General features: G+C 28.2%; 1 protein-coding gene across 1 annotated transcript; it reads right to left on the reverse strand.

Moving 5' to 3' along the window:
* Positions 1-1,801: 1,801 nt before the first annotated feature.
* Positions 1,802-5,235, reverse strand: LOC137807338 (AAA-ATPase At5g57480-like). The gene has a single exon (XM_068607942.1). The coding sequence runs from the start codon at positions 3,817-3,819 to the stop codon at positions 2,275-2,277; it is 1,545 nt and encodes a 514-aa protein (XP_068464043.1). The 5' UTR covers positions 3,820-5,235; the 3' UTR covers positions 1,802-2,274.
* Between the last annotated feature and the right edge of the window lie 12,071 nt (positions 5,236-17,306).

The following is a 17,306-nucleotide window of genomic DNA, read 5'->3' on the forward strand; positions in this document are numbered from 1 at the left end:
ATGGCTAAGTGAAGGGTGGAGATTATCGCTTTAAGACGATTTATGGACAACTGTCCAAAGAGTATATTATAAGAAGTATTTTCCTTAACCAATAAATATTTGATCTTTATGGTTTTGTTCATACTCCTTTCTTCCCCGAATGTAGTATATAAATCAATAAATCCTCTAGTATCCACTCGCTCGCCTGAGAATCCGACAATCTATTCGTCATATGACTGGATTTCTGTTTCAGGAATCCTCATTTTCTTAAAAGTCTTCCAGTAAAGGATATCCATTGAACTACCTTGATCCACTAGGACTTTGGTGATCGCAAACTTGTCTATTTCAATTGTGATTACCTTATCAATATGACACGACTTTATTGTAAAGATATCATGCAAATATAACATTATTTCATATTTGTTAAAGTGAAGTCGTGTTAGCATAACACAACTTTAGTAAAAGAGAAGTCATCTTTAACTCAAACAACTTTGACTAATTTTAATCTAATTTCTTTTAATTTTAAACAAAGTTATGTTAACATGACATGATTTTAGTTCAAATCATATTACACTAAAATTTTGTCATGATACGAGTTCAATGTAATCTGAATTGAACTAAAGTCGTAGATAATTAACACGACTTAAATTGTTTTTATATTATACTAAAGTCATCTACCATTTACTCCATTAATATATGAGATTATTTTATTATTTATATTAATATTAATACATATCATTTTAAATAAAAAAAATTATTAATTGTCTCCATTTTAGTGATAATGACCATTTGCGTTTCATAGTAACATACATATGCAATGATAGATTTATTATACTATCTAGAATATAGACAATGGTGTGAGTTTACTTCATTTTACTTTTCATGATATATTTTTATTTATCTAAAATTTGACATTGTTCATGTTGGGTTTTCTTCTTATGGTAAAGAGTTTCATGACTAAACATTTGGCCAATCTTCAAAAATCATATTCACACACATGGATCATCATCACCAATTGTTTTTTCATTTTACATACAATATTTTTTTTCTAATCAACCACATTTTTTTCTAGTCCATCAAATATGTTTGAAACTTTGACATTCAAAATTCTATTTTCATACAATTCCACATCATTCATGCACTATTATCGATTCATAAGGATTGGATAATGAAAATGACAACAATAACGACAAAAACAATAATGTTGATCCATCTACATCTCCACCTTTTTCTCTACAACACCCACCATTGTAGAATACAAACAAGAAGATCACTTGTACCACTTTCATTAATAGATTAATTATTTGATGTAATATAACAATATTCATATTATAATTTAATCACAATATACATTATTAAATTTCCCTTTCTTTATTACGCTTCAAATTTCCCACATTTAGTTATTAATATCTACATTTTAATATATATTGTTATAAGTTATAAAAAATTATCTATTACTCATATTTATTTTCCAACTGCACAGTATTAATTTTGAATTTTACAAATAATACTTTTATATAAAAATTAGCCCTGAGAAATCATACATTTTTTTTAATGATAGAATACACTATACATTAAAATTAAATAATATAATCACACAGAGAAGTCAATGAATATAAAAACAACTAGGTTAGTATCAACCATACTGACTTCACTTTAAATATAAGATCATTCAAATTATGATACACTATAAGAAATGATCATTCAAATTCATGAGTAAAACATGATTTCTCCTGGTGAGTGCTTATACTAAAGTCGTGATGTGATTCTATCCGACTTCCTCATAATTTAGAGAAGAAGAAAAACGAAGCATGTTGATAAATTTAGCGGAAAATTGGAGCATTTTGATTAAAAAGAAAGGCATTATTCCCTACAAGTCCCATCATGAGATTACCAACCTTTCCCATGCCATGTGCACCCAGGTGTTCACCAACATCCCAGCTGGCTCCCCAACCATGTCAGGGTGTAAAGTCCTACCCACACCCAAAACAAATATTAGAACGGAACAAATCTTTAAACTATATCACGATGCAGATCAACTTTCCCTATATATCTAAAGAGTAAAAGGACTCCATTATTCAAAACTAAACCAGACACAAATATGTGACATCTTTCAAATTAGAGGCCCTAGTTAAGCTTCTCCCCCCCTTCCCTTCAAAAATCCCTTCATCATGTGACCACTACCACTCCTACTACACTTGGATATCTCTATTCATTCATTCATTCCATTCTCTTCATCTTAATCTTCTTCTTTTAAGGGAACAAACACACAAGTCTTCAACAACATTATTATAATCACTTCACCTTCACTTCTTCCTCTTCCTCCTTGCAATTATCCTCAATTTCTGACTCCTCCTTAGGACTCTCACTGTCCAAAGCCCTTTTCTCTTGCTCTTCCTCTTCTTCCTCTTCAACCCCATTTTCCCCTCTCATCACAACCCCACTTTTCTCGTTCATATCCGCTCTCACCTTCAACGTTTCCAACAATTCCTCCACCGCGTTCTCCTTCTTCCGCCTGTTCTTGATCAACACCTCGCTGATATCCGCTGGAGTCATACGCGCCACCTTCACAACCTCCTCCAACTGCTTCAAAATCGACTCCTCCAACTCACACTCCTCACACCCCAGGTAGTTTTTCAGCAGAATCTTCAACGCCGGGAACGAACAGTAACTCATGAAAATATGCATATCCATTCTCCCACTCCGTAACAGAGCAGGGTCCAGCTTCTCAATGTGGTTGGTAGTAAACACGAAAATTCTCTCACTCCCGCAACAAGACCACAACCCATCAGTGAAATTCAACAACCCAGACAGAGTAATTGTGTTTCCACCTTCCTCACCGCCACCGCCACCCCCACCACCTCGTAACTCCGAATCATAGTAACTCCTCGAGGCAGAAACCGAAGTGTTACCGATGTTGTTTCTGTTGGTGAGGTTGATAGAGCAATCAATGTCTTCAATCACTATGATAGACTTGGAGCTGGTTTTCATGAGAAGCTTCCGGAGTTCAGAGTTGTTATGCACCTCAGTCAACTCCAAATCATAGATATCATAGCCAAGATAATTGGCCATAGCAGCAATCATGCTAGATTTACCAGTCCCGGGAGGGCCATAGAGAAGGTAACCCCTCTTCCAGGCCCTTCCAGTTTTATGGTAGAAAGATTGTCCATTGGCGAAGTCCTGAAGATCCTCCATGATCTCTTTCTTCTTCTGAGGGTCCATGGCCAATGTGTCAAAGGTGCTGGGGTGCTTGAAGGGCACAGATTCCCAAGGGTGGCCCCGGGAGTCCAAGGAGCCACCCCTGGAATTGGTGTACAAAAGGCGATCCTGGTTCTTCCTTCTGATATCGCTGGCTTTCTCCATAATGTAATCGAGGTAGGAATTGAGGACCAAGGACTTGTCTTTCTTCTTGATCCGGAGCGTGAAGCCACGCTTCTCGTCGGGGAGTGGGCGCCAGGAGAAGGTCTGGGCCTGCCTCTGCGTCACCACGTGCTCCCAGAGGACGTTCACGCCGTTGAAGGTGTCCACGATGCTGTCATTGTTCGCGAGCCCAAAGGTGAACCCGCTCGAGTTCACGGCGCGTGTCAGGCTGAGCCGGTTCCCAGTGATGGAGACGGAGGAGCTGAGGTACAGTTGCACGGCGTTGTAGAGCTCGTTGGTGTTGACGCCGTCGATCTCCGTTATATCGTAGTAGCAGTAGGAGGAGAAGCAGTGGAAGATCCGATTGAAGAGCTTGACGGAAGCGAAACGGAGTTCCGGGGGGAACACTGCTTGGAGGATGGTTTGACAGAACGCAAATACACCGAGAAGTGACGCGAGGGAGGTCCAATATTCTCTCATGTTTTTTCCTCTTGTAACAGATGAGGGAAAGGTTGTAATTTTATGAGAGTGGTGTTGGGTGTATATATAGAGAGTGAAAGGGGGAGAAGTGAAGAGAAGAGAAAAGAAAAAAGGGTGGTTTGAAATGTAATATAAGGTTTGAAATGTGATGTGAAGAGGGTGTGTGGGCCAAGGAAAGGGATTTAAGTACAGAGGAGAGAGAGAGAGAGAGAAAGAAAGATAGAGAAAGAAACAAAAAGGGTTTTGGAATTTTGGGTTGTGAAGAAATCAGAAATCAGAGATGGGGCCTAATCCATTGGGTTGGGAGCTGGACTTAGAGAGCGAGGCAGTGGGTGTTCAGTGTTTACGCTACACTACACGCCTTTTCAAAGGATTCTTTTTTCCCTTTACACTAATGTGGAAATTTTTATTTTCAACTTTGGTACTGCCACAGATGGATGGATGGATGGCTGACCATCATCTGAAATGCTATCAGAATGCTCCCTTTCCATATCTTTCTTTGCAATTCCACAAGCAACTATGTTGGAAAGGGAACGATTTACAGCTGGTTGCACCCATGTCAACAACCACTATGGGTTAAAAACACTTCACATAATTAGAAACCGCAGAACAGAGGATTCTTGTTTCTATTATCATTATTATTCTTATTATTATTTCAAAACACTTACTCTTACCCACCTACCTGAATCCTCATGCTGCTGATAGGGATATGTCATATGTGCATGTGAGTTTTTGCAGGAATTAATTAGTAGTAAAACCGAGAAGATCATGTACCTTTCGATTTAGGCTATACTGTCCTTTTTAATTATTGTATTGTACTACCTCAGTAGAAACCATATTCACACTCATGCATATTTCAAATTCTCAAACCTTATTTCTTTTCCTTCAACCCATTCATATGTGTGAATTGGTAGTCAATAGACTCATAGATCAGTAAAAATATAGGGGTCCCTTTCTAGTTCTAGGCCAAGAATTGATTGAAATTTGTAAGCTAATCTGACCCCACCACCAAACTCTTTCTCACATGTAAACACAATTATCTAACTAATTCTTCTTTTCTTTCTGAAACACTTCTTCTTTCAGATTTTTTTCTGACTACAAATTAATGTGGTTGCTTGTCAGTTGAGAAAAGATTGAGGAAGTAGTTAATTGAGGGAATCAATATGGAAGGATTCGGTGGCCATCTCTCCTACAATAAATATCACCCTGGATTCGAAGCCATTTGGGGAGCATAAAACTAGGATTTCTTTAATCTCATCTTATTACAAGTGTCCAATTCACAATGGGTCCAACTTCCCAACCTTATGAACACTTTCCTCATATACTAGTACAACACTTCTTTCTTTTTCTCTCTGGGTACTCCCTCTCTATAAAATCACCACAAAACAAAATGTTTTCATAAAAATATATAGTGGAAGGTTGCTGATTGGTTATTTTTTAAAACAAAAAAGTGTCTTATATATTCCATCAAATGTAGATGTATAAATGCTTTAAATGTAGATACATGTTGCTTCCTGCAAAGAAGGATCCCTGATAGATACATCAGCAAAACAAAGAGTCATTGAAACTGTGTACATAATTTATAGAAAATTAAATGGATTTTATTATTTTACAAACAATTTGCTTATTTCTTAATTCATTCAACTAAGATAATTTTTTACTGTTTCACAGATATTTTTGAATAAAATTTCAAAAATTAAAGAAGGAGGGGAATGGATATTGATACTATAACCCTTTCTAGGGTGAATATGAGAAATCAATAACACATATCATTATAGTCTGTGGTAGGAGGCACGGCTAGTTTGGTTTGTTTCTCAACTAAAAGGCAAAACTTTTGCACAACCAAAGCTTCATCTGTTATTTTGGGACTGACTTCAGGTTGTGGATTATTCTTTTCTGCATATCATTTCTTCAATTGTATGGGAAATTTGGTACTACTGGAACAATGACCTATTTAAAGGGAATAAAGAAAAAAAGAAGCAACAAATTTCATATGTTCTTGGAGTTATGATCCATGTTATCCTGAAAATACCTCCAACCTTCAGTTTATGATCCACCCCTCATAACAGAAGATTCTAACTCTGGTTTTGGTATAGTTGTCATAAATGAGAATGAATATGTTTTGGCAGCGGAACAAATTTTATTCTAATTCTTTATGATTAGGAAAGGATTGAAGGTCTTGTTTTAAGATTGAGCTTAATGACTACTAAGCAATTGCAATTACACATTGCAGTGTTTTTTTTATAGTTATTTTCATTTAATTTTTGAGGATTCTCCATTTATAGTAAATGGAATCACAAGTTTTACTTTATCTTTGGTTAACCATGGAAGAAATAGAGTAGCCTGTAGATTAGATTCTCTTATCTTTACTTGTTTAGATAAAAATTTAGAAAGAGGAATTCTATACTAGATTTTCCTCTCTTGCTGACAAATATGAACATGATTAGTATAATTTTTGTTTTCTTCAATCCATTACCTAGAATGCAGATGCACAATGACTTTGGAAAATTAGTTTTTCTTTAATAAGAAAAGAAAGAAAAATTATGAGTGTGCTCATAATTTTTTTAAGAGGTGGAAGGAAAACCAATGAACAAAAGTAAGTAAGATCAGAAAAAAAAATAGTAAAAGATATATAAAGCAGTATGATGTGATAAAAGTTAAAAAAAAAAGGAGAGAGAAAATACTAAACTGATACAGACAAGTACTATTTATGATTCATGAAACTGATTTAAACAATAATTTGTGAATGATTAAGTGGGAAACCTCAAATATAAAACCAAAATTATGGGTTCATTTGAAACAGTGTACTTTAAAGCAATAGTATTTTATTAAAAATGGTGCATTGAGAGGTAGTGCCATTGAGAAGTAATAGTATGGATAAAAAGGTGTAAAAGATATGACAGGAGTGAGTGCAAAAAGGAGTTGATTTGAATTGATAATCAAGAAAGATGGTTGTTTTGTTTTTAGTTCCATAGGGTATGTAGAACAATCTCACAGTATACCTATTCAATCTCTAAATCCATAGTCTTCTTCTTCTTTATTATCTTACTTTATGTGCTTATCCAAAAAAAGTGCAAAAATCCACAATGCACTTCATTCAAAAATGAAATTTCATTCAAAGTATATGTATACATAGCTTGATAAGAAAGAGAGAAAAAAAACATAAAAAAACTGTTTGATAGAAAAAGAAGTGTAATTTGATTTGCTATTGATAATTTTAATTATTTTATTATTATTAATTTAAAAAATACTTTATAATAAATTATGAATAATAAATAATTAATTATAAATATCACATAGTTAATTATGACCATCAAAATATCTATATTTGTTCATAATTTTAATAATATAATCTATTATAGTGTATTTTGTGCATTTTTTTTCTATCTATCTGGGTATAATCTTGTTTTCTTATCCACTTCTTATACTAATCTATTGTAATAAAATAAAAATATATACGTTCAGCCATTCAAACTACTACAAATCCTCTATTTCTTTACACATTTATCCTTTCTTCTTTTCATCATTCATTTTAAATGTACATCCAGAAAATCATATCTAAATCCATTAGAATCCAGTCATTTAGTGGTGAAACTAAGAATAGATAATGCCATGTGATTTTAATTAATCATTTTATGTGTCATGAAGTAATATTAATGTAATTAATAAATATAAATTAGTTGGGCTTAAGTAATTTTAGATTATAAAACAATTTCAGAAAGACATGAAAATTGAGGGGCAATTTAGAGAACAGGTAAATGATACCTTCAGTTTAAATACATTATTCCTTTAAATTTAAATACATTATTTCTTTAAATTGCATTGATTGTCTTATTTTGTCATTTTTTTCTATAAATCACATTTAAATTAAAACCTATAATGCCATAACCACTACTTGCAATATTATCTTTTATATATTTAGTGTGATTAAACAAATGGAATACTTTTATATATTCAAATTATCTATATTTTAGATGTTTTATGTTATGGTGTTGTAAATTTATTTTTCATAAATTTGGTTAGTTTCACAATATATTCTCTTTAATATAAATTTCATGTAAAAATTGCTTATAATAAGTAATTTTTTATATATTTTATTAAGTATAATGACTCTTTATTCAATTCAATCGAATGTTTCAATTTACTATTTAAATTATATAAAATCAATTTAGTAAACCTTTTCAAATATTCCAATTTACTATTTACATTATATAAAATCAATTTACTAAACCTTCTCAATTAGTATGCACACATTATATTAGTTCAATAATAACATTCACTATTCATTAAATTAATATTCAATTTAATGTATTATACATTTTTGTTCTCAAACGGGTTGATTTCCCTTTTATACTTTAAATTTGTTCTCGAATGGGTTGGGATTGAGATAACTGTTGTCTTCCTCCTCAAATATTTTCCTTTTGTGTTTTCGTTGGCCTCCTTTTCCTTGTAAACTCCCGGTCTGGATGGTACCTGCAAAACACACTCCGAAGCTCAAGTGAGATCTTAGTATTCGGTGTTCGGTACAATTAATGGGTAATGATGACGTACCTTTATCTCGAAATTTGTGACTATTTACATGATTATCGTGGATCCTTTGTTATTGGACTGGATTAGGGTTTTGGATCATAATTAAGAATGTATTACCTAATGATTAATCATTGTTTGGTCCTATTAACCTTCTGTTAAGCTTAATGAATATGGTCATGTCGATTGGCTCTAACCCAACACTCAGACCTCCATATATCGTCCGGACTCGATCGGTACAAAATCCAATTTCTATCATAAATATAAGTAATATATAATTTGAGCACATAAAACTTGAGTAACAATACTAACATTTTGAGTAGTGTGATATCAACACTTGAATGCTATATCAATAGAGGAGAGATAATTGATTTAGTATATTTTCCATAATTCTCTCTTCGCTTAAGTATCTAACAAGCATTTGAGCATCTTCACTTTCGGTGAAAACAAAATCAACATTGACTTTTTCTTGCTCAAATGTTACACCTCACTTGAGTGATGTAGTTTTTTTGCATCAAATCACTTATTTCCCAAACTCACCTTAAATTTATGACTTTTTATCCCTTTAGTTACCACTTAACATTTGAGTAATGACATTTCTTTAGGATAGAGAATTGTTTCAAGATCTCTCTCGCTCAATCTTCAAGTCACAACTGAAGCAATGAAAGTTGTTCATAAAATAAAGACAACAATTTGAATATCACTTGAGCAACCAACTCAATCATTAAATAACATATACATAACTAATAAAATTAATAGCTTGTAAAACTATAACTCAAATTCAAGCATTTTCATCAATTCTAGTATATTTTACATACCAAATACAAACTATTTTTAGAGGTAAATCAATATTTTTCAATCAAATCATCATTTTTTTTTATCAGCAATAACAAGTATATAAATGTGAACCACTTTAGGGGTGGTACAACCTATTTACAGAAGCAAAAGCACAGACCTCTCTAAAACCCAGAGAGGTATCACAGAATCAAACGCATACATATCAGGGGTTCCAAACACCAACTGGAAAAAGAGACCAAAGCGACTCGAGACTTTGCAGAAATCCAAAACCATACCTTTGCTTGCATCAAAGTACAAACTTTCGACGCGTCGGAATCAAATCAACATACATTAAATTTCATAATTCATTAAATCACAATTTTGATAAAAAAAAGTTATTAGAAAATGATTTCAAATAAACTCTTATTATGGATTATCCCTTATTACTTGGTAATTGTTTGTTCTCCAAGTGACAATTCTAAGGTGAGAACAAGTTCTCCAAATAATGACAATATGAGACAAAAAGCGATTACAAAGAAAATATGATTTTTAAAAATAAATTCAAAGAATATAATTTAACATTTAAATATTTACCAGAAAAAATCATAGTCATTATTAAACAAATGATCTCTCGTTTAATAATGTTAGAGGTTAAATTATTATTTTATAGAGGCATTTGGACAAAAAATTAGAAGAGAAAAATAAATAAATAAATTTTGTATTAGTTAAAAATAGTTTATATATAAGTTAAGAATTTGAAGAAATTACAATAGATAAATTATTTGAAACTTACTTCATTATGCTACTATTGCCTTTTTACTACAAAAAGTAATTATAATTATTTTATTATTGAAATTTTGTATTCTAGTTTATGTGTTGCCGACATCTACCCTAGTTGAAAAATAATGACTTGTGGAAAACTTCATAAAAAAGGAATTTCAATTATCAAAATTTTACCATGGATGCCACATTCTACTCTCTAGTCATTTAAGGTAGCACTTACAATAATGAGTTAATAATAACTTTTCCTTCTAGTTCTTCTAAAATAGTACATACTTGTCACGATACTTAAGTCCATTTATATGAAAACTAATCTTTGATGATACTTTCTTTTGTACAATAAAAACTATCATTTATTGAGAAACAACGATAATAAAGTCACATAATGTATATTTAAGGGAAACTTTAGGTATTGTGCATAAGACTTTCACATTGCATTAATGATAGATGTTTGTCATGTAATGTATTTATAAAGAAGGTATTAATGTATGAGAATGATCTTCTTAAAACTACACTAGGATATTTAATACATGTGAGAGTGTCTTAAATTAATCGAGGTCATATTAGTATACTTTTTATTTGTATATATTTAAATAAAGATTGGGTGTTAAAGTTAAGGTAATAATTGAATAGAGTGACATTCTAAGTAAGGTATAAAAGAAAATAGAAATATTGGTAATATATTATCGATAAAATTCTCTATTATTAATCTAAATTTATTAGAAATTACAAAGTGTTCTTAAAACAATGACAAATGAAGTTGTATTCAAATGAATTTGTATAATACTAAGTGGGTTTATAAATATATTTATTCAATTATTAAAAATGTATCCAATTAATAAAAGAGTGGAAATAAATGTTAAGACTGATTATAAGCTATGAAAAAATACAATTCAGGTGTGTTGTAATTGAATCTTATGAAACCCATCTCCCATGTATTTGTCTTATTCACTTGTAAAAAAAAAAATTTACATGTAATTGTATCGTTAGATTTCAATAATTCCTCATTAATGAGATGCTAAGTTATTTTGTCAAATATCAAATGATCATGCATTAAAATGAACAATATAAAATATAGAATGATTTAAATACCATTTATGGTAATAAACTCATCAATCCAATTTAAGATGTAAAGAATTTAGAAACGCCTTCTATACTAAGAATACTAAGAATAGGATTTAAATCACTAAAATAATTCATGAAAATATTGAATATACAAATAGAAATTAATTAGCTACTCATGATAACAAAGGGACAAATAAACAATAAAATCGTCAAAAAGAGTTTTGGTGAAAATTCATCCTTCCAAGCCTCTTCAATTACTTCCAATGGACTTATATTTCTTTCTTGTTAAAGCTTCATTTACCTTGAAATTTCTTTAAAAGCTCTTAAAATATATTTATATGTCCCAAATTTCAAAACAGAGAAGGTCACTTTGGAGTAAATATGTTAAAAAAAACAAATTTATTAAGTAAATATTTCAAATTATAAATTTATCAAATTCTTCAATTTCATATTTCACTAAGAAAAACAATTTTGTTGAAAAAATTTTCATAAATTGGCTCTTAGTTTTTTCTTCATTTATCAAATGTAACTCACTTAGCAATTTTTCTCCGGTGAAAATTTTAAATCTCTTAAACAAAAATTTGTCCAGTGAAATATTATTCATTCAACATTTAATTTATTGAATAATTTGTCCCAACATCAACAAACATTTTAGGATTAATGCACTCAACATAATATTTTTAAAAACAATCTTTTTACTTGTTTACAAGAACTAATAATTTGAAGCATTTCAAGCTTTAAAATAAAGAAAAAATTGGCGTGCCTTTAAATTAAATTGAGTAAGCAAGTAAATCAGGGAATAAATAATGAGAAAAATTCATTAATCATAATATAGAACCCACTTATAATTTACAATAAACATTACAATTAAAAGAGCGTGTTAAATCAAGTTACATAGTAATTCTAACATAAAAACTTTTATTTAGAAAAAATGTAATAAAACCCTTATCATCTGTATTTCTTGATTGAGTAGATATTTTTTATCTAGCTTTTGTCAATAACACTTTTTCCCTTAGTTATGAAAATAAAGACCACGCATAAAAACCTTTTACAAATGGTAAAAATAAATATTTTTCAGAGACTAAAAAGAGAAAAAAGTTCTTTTTGTCAAGCTATAAAAAAATGGTTGTAGATGTATTATTATAAAGTTACTACCATACATACATGTCAATTACTTTACTGCATGTGACAACATACAAAAAGATAATAATGCGAAGAAGTATATATTATTAGTTTACAATAGAGTGATTCACCGATTTAGTCTCTAACATTATAAGAATAAATCAAATTGGTTCATAAAATTAATAATTCCTAAAATTATATATTATTAATGATTCTAGTCCTCGAACCTATAAACAAACTATTAAATTGGTATTAAATGTTATTATTTAAAATTATTTATTGTTTATAATTAATTAATATGCAATATATTTGTTTAAAATTCAAAATGTTTACAACTAAACTGACAATATTATATACAATTTAGCTAAAAAAAACTTAATTTAATGTAAAAAATATTTTAATATAATTCATAAGCTTTTTATATTCAAAATTAGACATTTTTTTATAAGTTTAACAACTATATTGATATACATAATTTTAGTATCATTTTACTATTTATTAACTTGTAAATTGATTTAGCCATTCATTGCTAATTAAGATATTAAATCGATAATTTACTTTTTCATTGTAATTAACATTTATAATATTACAAATGTAAGCATGTTCTTTTATAACTTTTAGGAAAAAATATTACAAGAAGACTATTTTCCTTTTCATTCATGCAATAAGTATATTAATATGATCTGTTTCTAAATTTTAGTTGGTTAATTGATATTTTTAATTGGACAAATTGAAATAATAGTAATTTATACATGTTAATTATTATTGTTATGTAAAATTTAATTTGTAAATATTTATAAAAATAAGAAAATAGTATATGAATGTTAATATACACTGAAAATAATAGAAATTGGAAAATACATACTTGCAAGTTATAACAATTGAAATAAAAAATTCAAAATTATTTTATTTTTAAAGTCATATTTATTGTTAAAAGGTATTTCAATTTGTTTGTTGATTAAGTACTGTCTAAAAAAGGTTATTGCTCTTTGAAAAACACTATTTTCTTGATATATGTATGAAAACAGTTTTCAAAACTAATAGAAAGGTCAAATTAAGGATCAATCATAGAATGAGTTGTCTAATTTTGTTTTAGTTTTGCAGAAAAGTGAGGTGACTGGTCTGATTCCAAGACTTGCCTGTCTTCGGTTAATAATAATTACTAAGACATATTTGAGATAATTGTTACCATCTTAATTTTATTTTACGGGAAAATAATAGTTTGACAAATTTTTCCTATACAATTTTTATGTAATATTTAAAATAAACATATAAACAAATTATATTTTTTTTTAATAATTATAGAGTCGTATTAGTTTATACCTAGATTATTATATTTTTTTTTGTAAGTGATCAAACCCAAATACCAGTACAATCTTGAACTCTTATCCTTGTGGTACAAAAAGATTATTTTTATCTTTTAAAAGTTTTACCTACATGTTTATAATAAAAATTAAAAATGTAAATATAATAAGATTTTTTCATTGACATAGAACGTCCAAGAATGTTTAAAATATAATTATAACACCTAAAAAAATTTTGATTTAGCAATTATGAGAATATTGTATAAGAAGATGATAAAAAAAATAAAAATTTACAAAATATATATAACTGAAAATTTTCTCTCTCCAAAAAAGTATAAACTAATTAAGTATGAGATTCTATTAATTATATATAATTATGTATAATATCATAAAATAACATACAATAATTATTATAATAATAATTATGTATAATTTTACAATTATTATTTCTTTAATAGCAATTGTAAGTTAGTCTTGCGTGATTATAAGATGCGAATGGAAGAGTATTTTTTGACAATGCAAGTGGGTAAAGTTAAAAGGGTGACCTATTACGCAAAGCAAAGTCTGTCTTGTATGTGTGTGACTGTGTGGCAGGCACAGGTACAGGTACAGGCACAGGCACAGAGTTCTTATTGTGGTACAAAAATGAGCATCACGTAAAACCAGAGATGGTTACAGTGCAGAGGCCACAGTGACTCAGTCATGAGTGCCTGCGTCTCATCACTTCTGTACACCTTACAATATCTTCATTCCTATGCAAAATCAAACAGTTTTATCATTAATACCCATTTTTCTAATCCAACTTTTACCACCTTTTTCTTATCAATTCTAATCATTTCTTTTACTCATAATTTTCATGATAAAAAAATTAAACAGAACAACTATTAGTAGTCTAAACCTGTCAAACTTTTTTTTTTTGGATGGTAGAGTGAGGGAAATGAAGAGTGAATGGAAATAAAGTGAAAGGTAAGTTCAGTAATTTAAATTGAGGGAAAGATATTTGATTGTTGGAATAAACTTTTTATGTATAAATATATTTAGAAAATATTTATATATTCATTGGATTAGAGATGATATTTTGAGTGTGAAGTTAGATCAATTAGGTTGTACTAATTAGATATTGGGTTGAACTGATTAAACATTAAATAAGTTTAATTATTGTATTTCTTCGATAATTTTTATTTAAAAGATTTTTGTGTTGGTAATAAAATTATAAAATAAAAATCTAATTATAAATTCTATATTATTTATTTACAATGTTGATTCGGGATTGTATTTTGTTTTCACGTGTATTTTTTCTATCACATCAGGCTTATCTAACAAAAAAAATAGAATGTTAATTAAGTTTGGCAGGGATGATTTGGTAAAGTGGCCACCACCCGAGGTTGAATTAAACATTTAAATCTAGGACATAAGTGTGAGTAATTGTATTATTTATATCTATAACAATCTATAAGCTGATTTTCGTTTCTATATTTTTTTAATGTTTTCTTATCTTTATTTATCTTATAATTGTAAAATTCTTGTTAAAATAAAAATAACTAATATATTTATAATTTTAAATTTTTAAATAATATAAATATATTTATCCTATATATAGTAGTTATTTTTAACATAAGTATTAACAATGTTATTATCTTTCACGTCTCATTGGATTTTAAATAGGTTAATTAACTTTCAGTGTACAAAACTTATTTTGTTTTATTTTCATTTTCATTAAGTTCATTGTTAACAATTTTATTTGTGTCTTATCTAATGATTATTTTTGTTAGTGTTTTATTTACTTTTAGTCCCATAATTTAAGAATATCAACGTTTTTTTTAATATTTTACATGGAAGATGAATGAAAAAAAACATCTCATTTTGAAAGATGGACAAAGTATTTATGATATTTAACAAAAATAAAAAAATTAAAACATCAAAGCCTTTGTTTGTTTTCTTTGTCTAAAAAGTTTATAATCTTTTTTTTTTTGTTTTTTCTTCTGTATTTTCTTTTTTTTCTTTCACATATATATCATCAAATACAAACACAATATTAAGATTATTACATCGTAATATAGAATGATGATATATTGGCACATATACTATTTAACATCTCAAACATATTTGATTTAAAGTTGAATAATGATATTGGCACATCTACTATTTCTCATCATTCTTTACGCTGAAAACATAGATTCAAGTTCCAAACATACACCTTGTTAAATTATCTAATGTGAAAGTAATGTGGTGTGTTTTAATAGTAAATTCATTCAATTTTTCATCTATGATACGCTATTGTCACCAAAAAAAAAAAATTAAACAAGTAGAAATGATCACTCTGATGTATTAAATAGAGTGATTAAGTAATTAGTACAAACAAATCAACATAACATTTAATGAAAAGTTAAAACGTGAAGATTAAAGTATAGCAATTTTTAATTATTAACATATATAAATATATTTATAATATATATTTTTTGTCACACATCTTATTGTCATAAATCAATTTAAATTTCGACACTTTATTTATTAAACTCAACATAACCTTTATTTACCATACACTAAATGTTATTACCGAAATTAGCATGAAAATTTCGAGGTGAAAAAAAATATGATTTATAACTAAGTCAAAATCTTTGATACTAATCGATCATAAAAAAAAGATAAGAGTCAATTTGTAAAAAAATGAAATCAAGTTTAGATTAATCATATTTTTTGTGAAATTTTTTTCATGAAAAAAAATGTGTCTGCTGATAAGTTGGCTAATTTAATATTTATTCATAGATAATTTTTTTATTGGTATAATAGACTATCATCTAGTCTGTTCTTAGAATTCTTTAAGAATACTACATATGTCTCTTTTTTGTTAACATATGGGTTTTGGTCTAATTTCCTCATATTTTTATATTTTTTTTAATAATATTTTTTTTATATGATAACAAATGATTAGTGTTATTTGAGATGTCAAGTTGTATAATGATGTCTAACATAAAAACTTTCATTTAAAACATAAAAAATATCAAGAGTTGAATAAATATTTTTAAATAATTAATCACCTATTTATAAATTTTTTGAATTCGAACCATTAGAAACATAAAAATAAATTTTATAATATATTATATTAAATAAACGATTATTAGTTTAAATGATCCTATAATAAATGTATGTATAATAAGATAAAAAAAAAGTGAGAAATTTTTTCTTTATATATAAATTATAATACACTTTATTTGTAATGTACACGTCTTTAAGATTTTAAAAATTTAATGTATTGAGCGTTTTCAAAATGTTTTCTTACAAAAAAATTATAACAAAACACAATTAAACTCTCGTATTTATATCTCTTATCACTTTTACATATGCCTATATAAACTCATTCTATTTAAATTATAAAAGTAAAACCAACATTTTTAAAGAAAATTGTAAATTATGAGCTTAATTTTTTTTTTACAAAACATTTTTTTTTCTTAAATTTAATTTCATTTATCACAATTTAAAAAGAACAATAAAAAAGTAATTAAGTTAGCTTATTTGCAACATAATATTCTTTGATGGAAAGATTATTTACGAGAAAATAAAATAGATGCATAATAAAATAATGTTCGAATAGAATTGTTTCTTCAAGATTTCAAATACACCGTATCTTCTTATTTTACGGAGTGAGGGTGGAAAGAAAAAAAATAAGAAAAGAGGAGAAAGACAATGAAAAGTTAAGTTAGAGTATAAAATTAGAGATCTCACATCAAACAAAGATAAAGTCAAATTATAATATATAAGGAAAAATAATTCTCACCTATCACTTTTATGAAAATAAATTAGACTTAAATTCATTATAATTTTTTTTAGTAAAGTTTGTGAATCTATTGTATTATTCACTATCAAATATCATAATTAAGATTTAAGTCATCTACCATTAGATCTTCCTCGATT

Source organism: Phaseolus vulgaris, chromosome 3 (genome assembly GCF_000499845.2).
Source record: "Phaseolus vulgaris cultivar G19833 chromosome 3, P. vulgaris v2.0, whole genome shotgun sequence".
NCBI classification, from domain to species: Eukaryota; Viridiplantae; Streptophyta; class Magnoliopsida; order Fabales; family Fabaceae; genus Phaseolus; species Phaseolus vulgaris.